The sequence below is a fragment of the Hibiscus syriacus genome, unplaced genomic scaffold (assembly GCF_006381635.1).
Source record: "Hibiscus syriacus cultivar Baekdansim isolate YM2019G1 unplaced genomic scaffold, ASM638163v2 tig00110258_pilon, whole genome shotgun sequence".
Taxonomy (NCBI): domain Eukaryota; kingdom Viridiplantae; phylum Streptophyta; class Magnoliopsida; order Malvales; family Malvaceae; genus Hibiscus; species Hibiscus syriacus.
The window spans coordinates 442,178-460,806 of NW_024062649.1; the positions used below are offsets into that span (position 1 = coordinate 442,178).

The following is an 18,629-nucleotide window of genomic DNA, read 5'->3' on the forward strand; positions in this document are numbered from 1 at the left end:
ATTAATGATAATATTCCATGTTTAAGTTTATTTGAATAATTAACTTAATTTACCCTTTGAATGACTTGATCCTTGGATTTGATTGCCTTGTAGATATAAATACCGCAGAGACGAAAGCTCACTCAAAGATAGCATGATACTATCATTCAACTGGTTCACACTTTGTTGGATATATGAACTGCAAAACTACACCGTTAGCACTGACTGAAAATATAAACAGTAATTAAGAAGAACAGATTCGTAAACCGTGTCGTGGTAAGAACCACTGCCTTAGAAACGAATTCGCCTCGATGTGTGTAATCGCTGCAGTAGGCGGACCGTCCCCCGAGGTTAACACGGTCGCTCCGAATTCCGTACACCCGAAACCGGAGTGGACTGCTGGTGGTATTGCACTTCTGATCGGAAAGCACTCAGAGAGAACTCACAGAGAGAACTTTAGAAAACACTTTGGTAAGTGAATTGTGAATGTTTTGGAGTGAGTTGAGAAGCTGAATATAGCTCTCTATTTATAGGCTAGAAATAGGGTTAAAGTCGTCCATAAAATTTCAGGATTAAACCTCTTATTTGTAACAGCTGAAACGACTAGATGAACCTGACTCAGAAATAGTCCAGGTTCATTGTATCATTATTCAGCTGTTAAACTCCCGAAATTATATCATGTAACCCCTGGAATTAAATCAAATAACTCCTGTAACTCCTGATATTAACAGCTGTCTCCTCTAGTGAGTTGAGAAGCTGAATATAGCTCTCTATTTATAGGCTAGAAATAGGGTTAAAGTCGTCCATAAAATTTCAGGATTAAACCTCTTATTTGTAACAGCTGAAACGACTAGATGAACCTGACTCAGAAATAGTCCAGGTTCATTGTATCATTATTCAGCTGTTAACTAACTCCCGAAATTATATCATGTAACCCCTGGAATTAAAAAAAATAATTCAGCTTTATTATTGAAATTCAAACAGTCCTCAGCAGCCTCTATAAAGATATCAGTTGATATCTTCACATTTTCCATTTGTTTTTCTCAAAGAGAAATTCCTCAGAATTTTCTCTAAAAAGATAGTATCCGCGCGGACGTGTCGAAGACACGTATTACCACGACCACGACCACGACCACGACCTCGACCTCGACCTCGACCACGACCACGACCACGAGCCGAGCCGAGCCGAGCCGTGCCGTGCCGTGCCGAGCCGAGACGAGACGGACGGACGGCGGCGGCGGTGCGCGAGAGCCCCCCTTGTTCTCTATCACTCAACAAGGAAGTGGAATGTCAAGCCTTAATATCATTCCCAATAGTGTTTCCAACACTATGGGATTGAGCATTACCAACATTCCCCCACTAATGCGAAAGAAATCTTCTGAAACTCGAAAACAAGCTTTCCAGAAGAGTAATAGCGAGATTAGTTGCTTAAGCACTAGTGAACATATCTGGAACTAGTACATAGTGATGATGAGCAATCCTTCTCTTAGATAAGTGAAACTGTCTGGAACTTTCTAAGATCAGGGTAAACTCATAACACAAACTAACCCCTTCATCCACCTGAGTCCTCGATGTGTAAGATATATATATACAAAAGTATATTTGGCCATCTTACCTCAGGATTCTAGTAAGTGTGCTAGAAAATAGCCCAACATTTTTCATAGAAGGCGGCTAACCCTTCTCACTTACATAGGTTATTTCATCAAGTTTATCTCAACATAAACCACCCTTTAAAAAGGAATATGAAATAATTAAGAGCTTTTATAATAGCTCAACCTCACAAAGGGTATGGTGACTTTTTTCAAGTTCATTATAAATGAACCACCCAAACTCTGGGCTAAGAAGTCATTAAGAATAAATATTCAACCTCATTTATCGGTAAATTCAATAAGTCCTTCTCACTAGAACCATCCAAATACTTGGATTTGAATTTATTAAGAGTTTAACAAACTCAACCTTTCTGTCGGTAAGTTCATCATTTCCTACCCACTCACTCTGGGTTATGAACTTATTAAGAATAGATATTCAGCCAAATCGGTAAATTCATCAAGTCTTTCTCACTAAGACCACCCAAAGCCTGGGCTATGAATTTATTAAGAGCAATTAAGCTCATCCTGGGCATGCACATTATTCATCATAGGGATAGGCAGTAGGAATGTGCACTATGAGTCTTTCCATGGTTTCGTTTGACCACATGGAACTTAGATAACTAAGTTGGGTATCCACCATGAATTCCTCAACCAATGGGCTTTAGACCCATCCCCCTCGACGAATCTAGGACCAGCTTCCGACTTAACCCTTTGGTAAGTGGATCTGCTAGGTTCCTTTCCGACTTCACATACTCTAAAGAGAGCACTCCATTCTTATCAAGTGTCTAACTGATTCATGTCTTATGCGAATGTGTCTTTTCTTACCATTGTAAGCTTGGTTCTTAGCCACACATATCGCAGCTTGTGAATCACACAACAATGAAACTGGAGGAGTCGGTCTTCCCACAACGGAATATCTGCTAACAAGCTTCTGAGCCACTCGGCTTTTTGCCCAGCTAGGTCAAGAGCTATAAACTCTGACTCCATGGTAGAACGAGCAATACAAGTCTGCTTTGATGATTTCCACGAGATCGCTGCTCCACCCAAAGTAAAAACATACCCGCTCATAGAGCTTACCTCATCATTATCAGAAACCCAGTTGGCATCACAATATCCTTCCAATACCGCAGGAAAGCCAACAAACTCAAGTTTCCAATTCACAGTACCTTAAGATACTTCAGTAAGCGTTTAAGCGCAATCCAGTGCTCACCACTCGGATTATGAGTATATCTACTTAGTCTACTCACAGCATAAGCAATATCAGGCCGAGTATAGTTCATTAAGAACATTAAACTTCCGATTAATTTAGCATATTCAGTTTGGGAAACACTACTTCCTTTATTCTTAACTAGATGTATGCTAGGGTCATAAGGAGTTCGAACAGGGACGACATCAAAACTGTCAAATTTCTTTAGCACTTTCTCTATATAATGTGCTTGACATAAGAAAATCCCTTCTCAGTTTTGGTAATTTGACTCCTAAGATTACATCTACTTCTCCCAAATCTGTCATCTCAAACTTAGTGGACAAGAAATTTTAACTTTGTTAATGGACTCAATGTTAGAACTGAAAATCAACATGTCGTCAACATAAAGACTTATGATAACACATTCAGTTTCAAACATCTTCGAATACACACAAGCATCCGAACCATTCACAACAAAACCAAAACTAAGAATAGTTTTATGAAATTTCTCATACCACTGTTTAGGAGCCTGCTTAAGTCCATAGAGTGACTTTTTGAGTCTACAAACTTTGCCTTCCATACCAGGTGCCTCAAAACCTAGTGGCTGCTCCATGTAAATCTCCTCATCTAGATCCCCATTCAAGAAAGCAGTCTTAACATCCATTTGATGTACCTGCAACTTATGAATAGAGGCTAGTGCAAATAATGCACGAATCGTTGAGATTTTTGTAACGGGAGAGTATGTATCAAAGTAGTCTAAACCAAACCTTTGAGTGAACCCTTTGACGACTAACCTTGCCTTGTATCGCTGAATCGAACCATCTGGCCTTAGTTTCTTCCGGAAGACCCATTTGTTGGAGATTGGTTTGAATCCCTTAGGCAAGCCAACTAATTCCCAAGTATGATTAGACATTATCGATTCTAGTTCATCATTAACAGCGCTTTTCCAAAACTAGCATCGATAGATCTTATAGCTTCTTCAAAAGTTTTAGGATCCTCATCTAATAGAAAAATTTGAGCTATAGGATCTGAAATGAAGTCTAAATCATTTATCTCAGAAATAAAGGAAGTAATAAAATCTGGTCCAAAAGAGGTTTCAACTCTTTGCCTTTTACTTCTTCTAGGCTCAAAATCATTTTGTTCAGAAGACCTAGCAGGTTTACTAGAAGAAGTTGATGGAATATATTCTATTTGTGTTTCAATATTTATTCTCGGTTCCTTTAAAGGAAAAGTATTTTCAAAGAAAACAGCATCTCTTGATTCACAAATAGAATAATCTTGTAAAAGCATGAATCTGTATGCAGCACTATTCGTAGCATACCCTATAAACACTGCATCAACGGTTTTAGGTCCGATGGTGAACTTCTTAAAGTCTGGCAAGCCCACTTTAGCCAGACACCCCCACACTTTCAGGTATTGTAAATTAGGAGCGTATCCTTTCCACAATTCATATGGGGTAGAATCTAATTTCTTATGAGGAACTCGGTTCAAGATATGAGTTGCCGATAGAATGGCCTCCCCCACATGTTATCAGATAACCCAGAACTTATTAGTAAAGAATTCATCATCTCTTTTAAAGTTCTATTTTTCCTTTCGGCTATACCATTCTGTTGAGGAAAATAGGGGGCTGATGTTTCATGAATTATGCCATTCTTTTCACAAATATCTTTTAAGAAATTAGATCCATATTCACCACCTCTATCAGATCTAACTCGTTTGATTCTCCTATCTAACTGATTTTCAACTTCTGCCTTATAATAAGAAAGAAGTTTTCAGCTTCATCTTTAGTTCTTAGGAGATAAACTTTTGTATATCTTGAATAATCATCTACAAAAGTTATGTAGTAGTGTTTTCCTCCTTTACTTTCAGTGTTTCTAAAATCTGCTAGATCAGTATGAATGAGTTCTAACAGTTCAGTCTTTCTATTAGAAACAGTCTTAAAGTGAGGTTTAGTATGCTTAGCTTCTACACAAATCTCACATTTGTTAAAGCTAGTTGTGTCTAGTTTAGGCAGAACATTCATATTCATTAATTTCTTTAAAGCATGAATATTCACGTGTCCTAATCTAGCATGCCACATATCAATGGATTCAACAATATAAGCAGAAGTGGTAGCTTTATTTTCATTAAATTGAGTTTCTATGACAAATAAACCATTGCTTAAAAACCCTTTCCCCACATAATCACCATTTCGGGAAAGTACAAGTTTATCTGCCTCAAAAACTAACTTAATGCCTGCCTTATTCAGAAGCCCACCACTTATCAAATTTCTACGCAAGGCAGGTACAAACAGAACATTATTTAAAGCCAGAGTTTTACCAGAAGTCAGCTTGAGTAAAACCTTGCCTTTGCCTAGCACTTCAGAGCTGCTAGAGTTCCCCATGTACACACGTTCACCAGTGTTTCCATCCTCGAACTCAGTGAAAAACTCCTTCCTTGCGCAGAAATGCTTCGAAGCGCCAGTGTCAACTACCCATTCTGAACTGTTCTCCACCAGATTAACTTCTGAGACCACCGCAGCAATGATCTCATCATCTTCTTCTACAACGTGCATATGTGGCTTGTTGTCATTCTGGCGGTCTGAGCGGTGTTGGCATTGGTAAGCCTTGTGGCCAGGTAAACCGCAGACATAACACTTGAACGTCTTTCCTTCCGGTTTGGCCTTTCCTGACTTCTTGAAGTTGGTAGCCTTCTGTGGTTTCGTCTTTTTGTCTTGATTCCCACGTTTCATGATCTTCTTAAATTTGGACTCAACCAAGTTAGCTCTAAAAGATAAATTACTCATAGAATTAGTAAGCTTATCTTTTAAACGGTTGGCTTCTTCAATCTTCATATGGCCCACAAGTTCTTCAAGCGAAATGTCTCTCTTCTTATGCTTAAGAGAGTTACGGTAATCGGACCAGGACTTGGGCAGTTTCTCAATGAGTACATTGGCTTGCAGCACCTCACACATTTGCATCCCTTCAGCGATGATGTCAGCGACTAAGTTCTCATAGTCATGGACTTGATCCATTATTGGCTTGTCGTCTGTCATCTGGAATTTGAGCCATTCGCCGACAACGTACTTCTTGATCCCCGCATCATCCGCACCATACTTCTTGTCGAGAGTGTCCCATATTGCCTTGGCACTCTTTTCTCTAAGGAACATATCAAATAGTTTATTTGACATGTGGCTGAGCAGATGTCCTCGTCATTGAGGACCGCATCAGCATCATTACCAACAGCTGGGGTTGGCGGCATGGTAGGTGGTGGCTTGAGCAACACGTAATCAAGATCAAGTTGCTCGAAGAATATAAGAATTCTTTGGGACCACCTTCTATAGTTCTTTCCATCAAGTGCATCGAGCTTGGAAAGATCGGGAATGAGTTCGCTCAAAGGTGTCGACATGATTGCAGTCCTCAGCAGCCTATAAATATCAGTTGATATCTTTCACTTTCTTTCAAAGAGAAATTCCTCAAGAATTTTCTCTAAAAAGATAGTATCCGCGCGGACGTGTCGAAGACACGTATTACCACGACCACGACCACGACCACGACCACGACCACGACCACGACCACGACCACGACCACGACCACGACCACGACCACGACCGAGCCGAGCCGAGCCGAGCCGTGCCGTGCCGTGCCGTGCCGAGACGAGACGGACGGACGGCGGCGGCGGTGCGCGAGAGCCCCCCTTGTTCTCTATCACTCAACAAGGAAGTGGAATGTCAAGCCTTAAATATCATTCCCAATAGTGTTTCCAACACTATGTGGGATTGAGCATTACCAACACACTTAAGTCAAGAATCTCCAAATTATTCAATGCAGTTGAGAGTTTTTTAAAACCTGCAAAAATATTTTTTAAATACATAAAAGGAGTTGCTGGCTTTTCTTCAATAGAATAAACGTAACAATTATGGGTAATTGCAAAACAACAGCTAGTTTTTGATGAAAACCTGTGTATAGTGGAATAATAAAAGATGAAAGTAAGGGCAAGACCTTCATTTTGAATGCAACCAGCAATGGCATTATGTCGTAAATTAAGACTCTTCAATTCCACAAAGGGAAGAAACATAGAGGCATTCAGATACCACCCCTTGTTACGATACATTGTGTAACTAAGGTCAAGTCCTTTGAGTCGCCCGGTGGTGGTGTAGCAGTCAATCCCTTTCCATTGACAGCAATTAGGGATCTTCACCTCATCCCAGTTATTCAGATAATCGAAACCATTGAAGAAAGGTTTGAGTTGCAGGAGAGCAATTTTTTCATGCTCCAAACAAGCATAAGTAGTAGTACCTTCCAACACCAACAACACACTCATCACAGCTATCCTAATAAACCATTTCAACTCCATCATCATAATCATCATCTCTCTCAGCTACTTTGAACTTGTATGTATATGATTTGAATAAGCCCTTGATCCACCTTGTTATTTATAGGGAAAAAAACCTATAATTAATTCCTAAAAAAGTTTGGAACAATATATTCCAATATGAAACCAAGACAAAGGAAAAAGCAAGACTTGGAAATTGATACATCAGCCTTCCCATGCACAGACAAACTATTGACTTATGACTCAATGTGGTTTCTATCATCTACCCCAATACCATACTTAGTCGCCTTTCCATTGCTTCCTTCCTGGAAATTACATTAATCCCCACAAAAAAGGAAAATAAATAAATTATAAATAATTGTATTCAGCGTTCGCCATCGTGACGGGGCTCATACAGATGATGCAAAGTAATCAAAATCTTAAACTTGAAACAGTCCGTGAGATCAACTATAAAGCCTTAAAATTAAGGACTTACCAAGTATTTCTATTTGCTCAAAGGGGCGGAGCTAGAAAAAAAATAGGTTGTCAAATTCAGAAGTGAAAAAATTGAATTTTAAAATTTTTATTGTTAAATGTTTTTTTTAAATATGAGTCGATCTCTTTTATAAAGGGTGTCAAAATATTTCTAAACGAGGTTTCATTTTTCTCTTTCTCATACACACACATATATATATGAGTAAAAAAGAAAGTTTTGAAACTTTTGGACTTGATATATATTGGCTCTGTTAGTGTTTGCTCGAGAGCGGATACAAAGATTTTATGTTTGGAGGCGAACTTATAAAATTATATAGGAGCAAAAACATAATAACAATAGAAAATATAAAGAAAATATTTTTATTATATGATAATTTAAAATTTTCAGAGAAACGACTGTCATTCATTTGTTCTATCCCTGCCCTTGCACTTGCCACTACCTACTTACAATGCACCTACTTGCACCCGTCAATTTGGGGTGTGGAAATCTTGAACAAGACAACGACCTTTGATAGGCAGCTAGCATACTTGCAAAATGTTCTAATCTGCATTTAAAAAAGCATGTTCCTGGAAAATTATATGGGTGGAAATTTCTTAAGAAAGGGCCATTCTTTGAATGGACCCCATAAACAAAATGCTCAAATTATTCTATTACTACTTATTTTATTACATAAATTGTGGATATATTATCCTATTATAAATGCATGCTTAATGCATAAATTATATGTTTAATTCTCCTTCTTGATTTTTAATCATTTTATGTTTCTATAATTCAATTGTATTACCTTTTTATTGATTCCAAAAAAATATATTATCTTTATATTATTTGAGTCGGACTAAAATTTCAAAATTATAGATTTAAAATGTGTATCATCTTTGATAATTTTATGTTTAAAGTAAGATGATTATTTGTTTTGTCCTTTACTTTCCAATTGAATAAAAATTATTTAAAATACAATTATGAAAAATGTGTTTCTACTATAGAGTTAACGTGTAGAAAGTAGGGGTGATTATTAAGCGAGTTGGGCAATGCTCAACTCGTTCTCGTTAAAAATAAATTTGTTGTTCAACTCAATTGGTTGCTCATTAAGTTCGTTAAAATTTTGCTTGCCTAGTAGTCGTTAAGAAAACTTGTGGCTCAACTCGTTGCTCGTTAAGCTCGTTACTTGTTAATCTTATTACTCGTTAAGCTCGATGCTCATTGCTCGCCTCGTTGTTAGCTAAGCTCACCAAATTTTTTTCCTTATTTTCTTAACTATAGGTAAAATCTACTAATATTATATAGAGCTAATATAAAAATAAATTAATAAATTAAATAATTTTTTTTATCAAAAGAGTGTATGAAGTAATTTTAAAGTCTAAGCTCCAAAGTAACAATTCACAAATACATTAAAATAATAAATAATATTTTATTTTTGAGTGTATGAAATAATTTTGTATCTTTTAATAGTCGGAGGACTAGTCCTATAGTTAGGAGATCATTTTGTAACTTTTAATAGTCGCGAGACTCAATAAACAATATCCTATAGTCGGGAAACCATTTGTATATTTTACCCAAAATTTTAATTTTGTTGACAAGAAAAACAAAATCTCTTATATCTTTAAAGTAAAATAATTATCTTTTTTTCATTTAAATAAAAATTCTGTGAAATTTAATTATGAAATGAGATTTTACTTTATAGTTATCGTGTTGAAAGTGTTGGTTTTGTGGAAAATAAAAACAAAGTCTTCATTTTTATTTGATTTTATACACAAGACTCGTACTTAAATCGTTGTAATATTTTCTAATTTTTGTCCAACATTATGGGGACATTGAATTTGACATGAATGGTTGAAATTTGATCGTTAAAATTTGTATAAAGTCTTTGTTCGTGGAAAATTTAAGTCTTTTAAGTAGTTTACACGCATTCAATTGGACTTTTGGGTAAAATATACTAAAGGTCTCTCGACTATAAGACATTGTTTTATCGAGTCATCTAATTATTAAGTTACAAAATGATCCTTCAATTATAGGGCGATGGTTGTTGAGTTCTTAAAATGATAAATTTGAGGACTTAAACAAATAAGTAATCTAATCGAGTTTATCTTACTAAGGTTCCTTTTGTTAAGACATATAAAAAGATTGGGGATTGGAGTTAAAACATGTAAACAGGAAGTCACAGTATACAATGATAAATGAACATTCCTATACAATGATAAAACTATATTAAGACCAAGGCTATCAGGTTCCTTTTCACAAGGATAAGAGCTTTATTCAAACTGCAAATTAAATAAACGAAGGTGCGGAGCTTGAAAAAAAATTGGGTTGTCAAATTTAGAAATTATATGAAGAATTTTTTTTAAGTGAAAAAATGAATTTAAAATTTTTTATTGTTAAATATTTTTTTAAATATGAGTCAATTTCTTTTTAAAGGGTGTCAAAATATTTCTAAAAGAGGTTTCATTTTTTCTCTCTCTCACACACAAACATATATATATATATAGTTTGTGTGTGTGTATATATATATATATATATATATATATATATATATATATATATATGAGTAAAAAAGAAAGTTTTGAAACTTTTGGACTTAATATATTGGTTCCGTCAGTGTTTGCTCAATAGCGGATGCAAGATTTTATGTTAGGAGGCGAACTTATAAAATTTTGTAGGAGCAAAAACATAATAACAATAGAAAATATAAAGAAAATATTTTTATTATGATAATTTAACTTTTTCAGAGAAACGACTGTCAGTCATCTGTTCTATCCATACCCCTGCAATTGCCACTACCTACTTACAATGCACCTACTTGCACCTTTCAATTTGGGGTTTGGAAATCTTGAACAAGACAACGACCTTTGAAATTTGATAGGCAGCTAGCATACTTGCATAATGTTCTAATCTGCATTTAAAAGAGCGTGTTCCTGGAAAATTATATGGGTGGAAATTTCTTAAGAAAGGGCCATTGTATAAATGGACCCCATAAACAAAATGGTCAAATTATTCTATTACTACTTTTGTTATATATTATCCCATTATAAATGCATGTTAATGCATAAATTATAGGTTTAATTCTAGTTCTTGAAATTTAATCATTTTATGTTTCTATAATTCAATTGTATTACCTTTTTATTGATTCCAAAAAATATTATCTTTATATTATTTGAGTCAGGACTAAAATTTCAAAATTCAAAAAAAGTATAGATTTAAAATGTGTATCATCTTTGATAATTTTATGTTTAAAGTAAGATAAATATTATTTGTTTTGTCCTTTACTTTCCAATTGAATAAAAATTATTTAAAATATAATTATGGAAAATGTGTTTCTACTATAGAGTTGACGTGTAGAAAGTAGGGGTGATTATCAAGCGAGTTGGTAAATGCTCGACTCGTTCTCGTTAAAAAAAATTTGTTGTTCAACTCAACTTGTTGCTCGTTAAGCTCGTTAAAATTTTGCTTGACTCGTGCTCGTTAAGAAAACTTGTGGCTCAACTCGTTGCTCGTTAAGCTCGTTGCTCATTAAGCTCGATGCTCATTGCTCGCCTCGTTGTTAGCTAAGCTCACCGAAATTTTTATCTTATTTTCTTAACTATAGGTAAAATCTACAAATATTATATAGAGCTAATATAAACATAAATTAAAAAATTTAATTAAAAAATTTATCAAAAGAGTGTATGAAGTAATTTTAAAGTCTAAACTCCAAAGTAACAATTCACAAATACATTAAAATAATAAATAAGATTTTATTTTTGAGTGTATGAAATAATTTTGTATCTTTTAATAGTCAGAGGACTAGTCATATAGTTAGGAGATCATTTTGTAACTTTTAATAGTAGCGAGACTCAATAAACAATATTCTATAGTCGGGAAACCATTTGTATATTTTACCCAAAATTTTAATTTTGTTGACAAGAAAAACAAAATCTTTGATATCGTTAAAGTAAAATAATTATCTTTTTTTTCAATTAAATAAAAATTCTGCGAAATTTAATTATGAAATGAGATTTTACTTTATAGTTATCGTGTTGAAAGTGTTGGTTTTGTGGAAAATAAAAACAAAGTTTTCCTTTTTATTTGATTTTATACACAAGACTAATACTTAAATCGTTGTAATATTTTCTAATTTTTGTCCAACATTATGGGGACAATGAATTTGACATGAATGGTTGAAATTTGATCGTTAAAATATTGCGTAAAGTCTTAGTTCGTGGAAAATTTAAGTCTTTTAAGTATTTTACACGCATTCAATTGGACTTTTGGGTAAAATATACAAAAGGTCCCTCGACTATATGACATTGTTTTATTGAGTCATCTAATTATTAAGTTACAAAATGGTCCTTCAACCATAGGGCGATGGTTGTTGAGTTCTTAAAATGATAAATTTGAGGACATAAACAAATAAGTTATCTAATCGAGTTTATCTTTTTAAGTGAAAAAATTGAATTTTAAAATTTTTATTGTTAAATATTTTTTAAAATATGAGTCAATTTCTTTTTAAAGGGTGTCAAAATATTTCTAAAAAAGGTTTCATTTTCTCTCTCACACACACACAAACACACACACACACACACACATATATATATATATATATATATATATATATATATATATATATATATATATGATTAAAAAAGAAAGTTTTGAAACTTTTGGACTTAATATATATTGGTTCCGTCAGTGTTTGCTCAAGAGCGGATACAAAATTTTATGTTAGGAGACGAACTTATAAAATTTTATAGGAAAAAAAACATAAGAACAATAGAAACGACTGTTAGTCATTTGTTCTATCCCAGCCCCTACACTTGCCACTAACTACTTACAATGCACCTACTTGCACCCTTCAATTTGGGGTTTGGAAATCTTGAACAAGACAACGACCTTTGAAATTTGATAGCCAGCTAGCATACTTGCATAATGTTCTAATCTGCATTTAAAAAAGCGTGTTCCTGGAAAATTATATGGGTGGAAATTTCTTAAGGAAGGGCCATTGTATGAATGGACCCCATAAACAAAATGGTCAAATTATTCTATTACTACTTATGTTATTACATAAATTGTGGATATATTATCCTATTATAAATGCATGTTTAATGCATAAATTATAGGTTTGATTCTCCTTCTTGAATTTTAATCATTTTATGTTTCTATATTTCAATTGTATTACCTTTTTATTGATTCCAAAAATATATATTATCTTTATATTATTTGAGTCAGGACTAAAATTTCAAAATTCAAAAAAGTATAGATTTAAAATGTGTCTCATCTTTGATAATTTTATGTTTAAAGTAAGATAATTATTTGTTTTGTCCTTTACTTTCCAATTGAATAAAAATTATTTAAAATATAATTATGAAAAATGTGTTTCTACTATAGAGTTAACGTGTATAAAGTATGGGTGATTATCAAGCGAGTCGATCGAGTTGGGCAATGCTCGATGTGGTGATGACGTAGTAGCTGATGTGGCAGGTGAAATAGAACTCAGTCAACAACTTCTAGAAGATTCAATCAACAGTGGCGTGGAGAATGAGACTTAGTCCAAATTTTTTATTTTAAATTAGGATTTATCTTATTTTTTGTTTTTAGGAATTATCTTTAGGAACTATCTTTTGTTTTGAATATTATTTTCTAGATTTTTTTGGACTATAAATACTCGATTGGGGTAAGCCTCTAAGCAACGATTTTCATTCAGAATTTATTATACTCTTGTTTATTTCTTCCTTTAGATTTACAAAAGTTTTTCTTTCTTTTTTATTTTTCAAGTTACTTTATTTTTCTTTCAAAATGCTAAGTATTCTACCATGCTTAGCTAAGCTTTCTATAGCTAAGGGCTAGAGCAATGACTCGATTCTAAGTCGTGATAATCGAAAAGCGATTCATACCCTAAAAGGTTACATTTTTAGTTTTCGAAAATCAATGATCGATAATCTATCATCCTTTTATAATAAAGGCGATTTCATTTCAAAAAGTGCACGTTCGAATTGAATTTCGATTTCGATTAATAGTTGGGTGGAAGGATCAGCACGTGGCACATTCGACTTCCTATGAACACACTTAGCGGCGGTCTGCTAAGGGAAACTAAAATTGGGTTAGATTTTATTGAGAGGACAGAATATGAGTCGGGTTTTTCCCGAATTTAAAAGCGTTGAATTAATAAGCTATTGTATCTATTAACTCACAAAGAGTTAAGATCTGAAAATTGATTTTAGATTCTCGATTCATTTGAGAGAAATACAAGTTATAGGGATTGGGCCCTATAGACTGTAACCAACGTGAGCCCAGAGGTAAAATCCTATTCAAGGATCGATTTAAATCGAGTCAAAAGCTTTAGCCCAAGGCTGATTTTTAGCAGTTGAATTTTCACTTAAAATTTACTTAGTTTACTTTTTTTTATTTTTCTTTCACATTTTACATTTTATTCCAACTTTCAAATCCCCCTCTTATTTTCTTTTATAAAACACACTTGAAGCCATATCAAAAGCTAGGAAATCGTCAAACTCCTAGTCCATGTGGATCGAACCTTACTCTCACTATTCTACTTATTCTTATTTATTTTATTGAGGTTAAGGCTATTTATTTTGACATCATAATGACACGTGTCAATAAGGAATTAGAAGGCTCATAAGGAATAAGTATTGATTCAATGATTAATTGAAAATATGATAAGCCTCAAATCCATTAAAATTCTAATTATTTATTTTAAAGGTCAAATAGTGAGAATACTTAGATAAGAAATTACAAAAATACCCTTACGTGGGAAAATGATGAAAATACCCTTAAATTGTAAAAAGGAACTAAAGATTATCGTGATTGTGAAAACGACATGATAACTCATATTTGTTCCTTTTGTACCTTTGAATCATTGATTGAATTCCCAACCTGTTAAGAAACCCCGAAAGTCAGCTTCTACCTTTGAAATCCATATTACATTGAACTTCTAGTTCATGAAGGATTATCCTTGAGTTTTAGAATGACTGAATTGCCCTTGGACCCTAAATAATCAAAATATGCTCAAGCCCCAAAACAACTAAAATAACCCTGAGTATTGAAATGACCTAAATACCCTTATGATATAGTTTAAGCAAATGTTTGTGGACAAGTTTTGAAAGTACCAGTGAAGCATTAAATATTGTATCGACCTCTAAAGGTTATAGAGATGACCCAAGCACATTGGTCACTCTGGGTATTATTGCAATTTAGAATAATATAAATACCACTAGAATACTAGTTCAGTTCAACGATGACTTTGAAGGTGATCAGTTCAATTAGTGCAGTTAGTGTTAAAAAATAAAAATTAGTAAGATATCTTGGTTCAAATGATTGTCAGGTATCGCAGTGCTAGGATTTGTTCAATTTGAGTGGACCCGAGATCCCAGTAAATAAAAATAAATCTTGAATATCATAAATCATCATTTTACCCTTATTGGATTAAGTTACTAAGAATCCACCAGAAATCAAAATGTCTAAAATACTCCTGATGACATAATTAATAGAATCGGTCTGGTTATATCTTAAATCTTAGATTGTCCTGATGTAAAGGTTCTTGAATACTTTCATGATGCTCATGAATCCTATATGACCCAGAAGCATCAATCTCTAAAAGTATGATTAGCTCCGTTAGTAATTGAACTCTTTTAATAGGGACATCGTTCTTGAAATCCAATCAAATTTATGTAAGTCCATGTTTTTTATTCCTAATAATTACCTAGTGCCTCTGAAAAATATATGGATCATTTAGTGTGGTCCCTATACACATGGATATTTTTTGTGTTTATATAAAGTATGTCTATGATATGTGAAATAAAAATAGGGTTTTTGATCTCTATTTTCTTATCTCTGGTTTTTGATATATACCTTTTGATGCTGGATACATCTGGATCCTAATTCTGATATTTCTGTTAACTGGTTAACCTGTTTTATATTGGGGTACTATTTGAGATCTGTTATGGAGTTCTGCAGCTTCAGTCCCGATCAGGTTGGTAAATCCTTACGGGCCTAAGGCGACCCTTGGGTAGGCTCCTGGGTGGCTCTTTTGTTTTGTGATTAGGGTAAATCTTTATGGACCTGGGGCACTCCCCTCAGATGGCTCCTATGATTCGGCTAGGGTAAGTACTTATGGACGCAAGGTTCTCCCTTAGGTTGGTTCCTAAGTCCATTGGGCCTAGGGTAAGTCCTTATGGATGTAGTTTTGGGGAACTGCATATGGAGTGTTCGGTTGGAGGGTATTACAATGATTTTAAAAATCCATTTTTCTGAGAAAAACTACAATTCTTTTTAAACTATGATTTCATTTATTATGGTTTTGTGGAAACACACTAGACGTCCTATTCCGATCTCTTGAATCTATCTCTCTAAATGTTTCCTCTGAATTGTAAGTCTCTTGAAGGTTACCTGAAGATTTATTAGTGAAACCTCAACTCATTACTAGGACTTGTATATGTATGGATAACTAAGGAAATTTCATACTTTTCCATATATCTATTTGACTTTTAGAATTCATCTGGTAGTATTGTATTACTGAGCTTACCCAAATCTCACTATGTACTCACCATTTTAGGTTAAAGGAATTGATTTGTGCCGCAACAACATTAGTATGAGAGTTCCTTCGATGTTGTTTGCTGAGTATGATACATATATAATCAGGAGGCATGTAGGTCATATTCTGTTTTCATATCAGAGTATGAAAAATGTGTTGATGTTGTTATATTATTGAGTTCTATTTTATCGTCCGAATGATTCTTGAACTTTTATTTTATTTATAAATTATTTACCTTTGAAATGATTTAAGAAAAAATTAATTTTTCCCGAACTTTTAGAGTGGGTCACTCCGGTGGCCCTAATGTGACACTTCAGATTGGATCAGGTCACTAGTATCTGTTTAGGGGTTTTACATGCAACTAGCTTTCGGATCGTTTGTTCTGCCATTAGGGATCTAGTCTTTATTTTTTTATCTCAGTGTATATGCGTCAATTTCAGAATCTCTCTCTAGATCTGGATTTTTTTCTGAACTCCGCTATTTTTCTTCTTGTATTTTTCTTTTCTCTCGAAGCATTTGTGTGCGGATTCTTTGGGCTCGTGCTTTGATATCCAGGTCAAAATCAACTAATTCTCCCGAGTTCTTCCTGGTCATAAATTAAAAATAAAAGAAATAAATCAGTATCTTACCTTTAGACCCCGACAACGATGCCAATTTGAAACACGTCGTTCTTATTATCAAAATAATTCATTCTCAAATAATAGATAAAGGAAAACAATGTAGTAAAGGAGAAGTAAGGGTCGATCCCACATAAACTAAGAAAACTTTCTGATTTATTTATGTTTTGTTTAACCTTTGCGCCAAAAAGTGGATTGAGTGGTATTCAAGTAATGATGGGGGTTTGTAGATAAAGAGAATAAAATAAAAACAAGAAAATAAAGAAGGTTAAAGAGAAAAGTAAAAAAATAATTAAGAAGAAGATTTAAAAGAAATAAATTCGATATGGTAAAATCAGCCTTGGGCTGTCGCTTTGACTCAGTTTCCTCGGATCATCAAAAATGGTTTTTACCTCGGGATTCACGTCGGTTACTTATCTACAAGAATCAATCCTTATGACTATCCTTTGTATACCAAATACCCAAGTGCAACCTTTAATTCCAACTTTGGAAATTAATCTAATCAACATCAATTGTTATAGATCAAGAACCATTTAAGTTCGTAAAAGACCGACTCGGTTTATGTGGTTCCAATAATAATAGATTCCGATCTCAATTTCCTCTTAGCAATCAATTTGCTAAGTGTGTTTGAAGGAATTCAAATGTGCTTTCAATAAGACGATCCTTCCTCCCACACGTTTAATTATAACAACATCCTGACTGAAGTCAATCTTGGGTTTAGAAATCGTTTTGATTTTTGAAAATAAGTTCAAGAAATTGAGAGAGATTTCCAAAGTTTATTCAAGTGTTTTTTAGTTCTCACGTTGGAATTGAGTCATCGTTTTAGCCATCGACTTAAAATAAAATTAGCTAAGCATGACAAAAGTCATACTTAGCATTTTGGAAATGAAAACTTTGAAAAATAAACAAAGTAAAACTAGATGATAAAAATTTTATAAAAAAAAAGAAAAGAGTTTCGATCCCAATGATCTAAAAATAATAATAAAGAACTAAAAGAAAGTTGATTGATGATTGTTTAGGCTTACCCAAGAGGGTATTTATAGCCTTCTCAAGTCCTAAAGATAGGATGAAAAATAAAAAATAATTGTTTAAATTTAAATTCTAAAAAGATAATTCCTAAACTTGAATTTAAAATGCTCCAACCATGCATCTAACTTCTGGAAGCTGCTGACTGGACCTTCTGGAAGCTACTGACTGGATCATCTAGAAGCTGCTGACGTGGCAGACTCACTGCCACGTCAGCATTTAATGCCCAAATTCATGCCCACTATTCCATCCTTGATTTCATAACAAAAAAGTGTAGTTTTTAGTCCTTTTAAACATATTTTCCAGAAGTCATTGCCCTACACAAAAATCATGTAAATACACCCAGATCAACAATAGTAATGAACAAACGAGGAGTATTTAAGCATAAAATATTTCACAAAATAAACACTAGTCACCTGCTACCAAGAAACCCGATCTTTCTTTGATCTAATCTCATACCAAATCTTCTTTGTTCCCAACTGTCGCTAATCAATACTCAAATTACCACTTACCTCCTTCAAAAGTCCACGAAGGGAGAACATTTTCTTTAAGCTCCAACTAGCACATCCCTGCAGTTCAAACTCCCAAATGTCCATCCCTTTAATAACATAGGCCCTAACCCAAGCCACCCACAAGGACCCCTCGTTAGTAAGAAGCTTCCTCAGTAGCAAAATGGGGCAACCTCTATTCTAACATGTCAGGTCCTTTACTCCAAGACCGTCTTCAGCTTTGAGAGAACAAAAACACTCCCAAATTACCCTTTCACCCGCCGTAGGCGTGTCCGCACCCTTCCAAAAGAATTGCATACACAATTGCTCCACCCTTTTCACTATCGCTTTAGGAAAAACAAGCTGCATACTCCAAAAGTTTGTAATACTATACAATACATATTGTATTAACTTCAATCGCCTAGCATAGCTTAGCT

General features: G+C 34.1%; 1 protein-coding gene across 3 annotated transcripts in view; it reads right to left on the bottom strand.

The window, feature by feature from the left end:
* The window catches only part of LOC120115099 (receptor like protein 21-like), a 74,278-nt gene extending 67,147 nt beyond the window's left edge, over positions 1-7,131 (bottom strand). For 2 of the 3 annotated variants that reach the window (XM_039135856.1, XM_039135847.1), the window contains exons 1-3: positions 6,735-7,131; positions 6,531-6,581; positions 54-161 (exon numbers count right to left, since the gene is read on the bottom strand). In XM_039135856.1, the coding sequence (XP_038991787.1) occupies positions 54-161; positions 6,531-6,581; positions 6,735-7,104 (529 nt within the window). In that variant the 5' untranslated portion in view covers positions 7,105-7,131. The remainder of the gene's footprint in view (positions 1-53; positions 162-6,530; positions 6,582-6,734) is intronic. The other variant, XM_039135850.1, reaches the window with a different exon arrangement.
* Between the last annotated feature and the right edge of the window lie 11,498 nt (positions 7,132-18,629).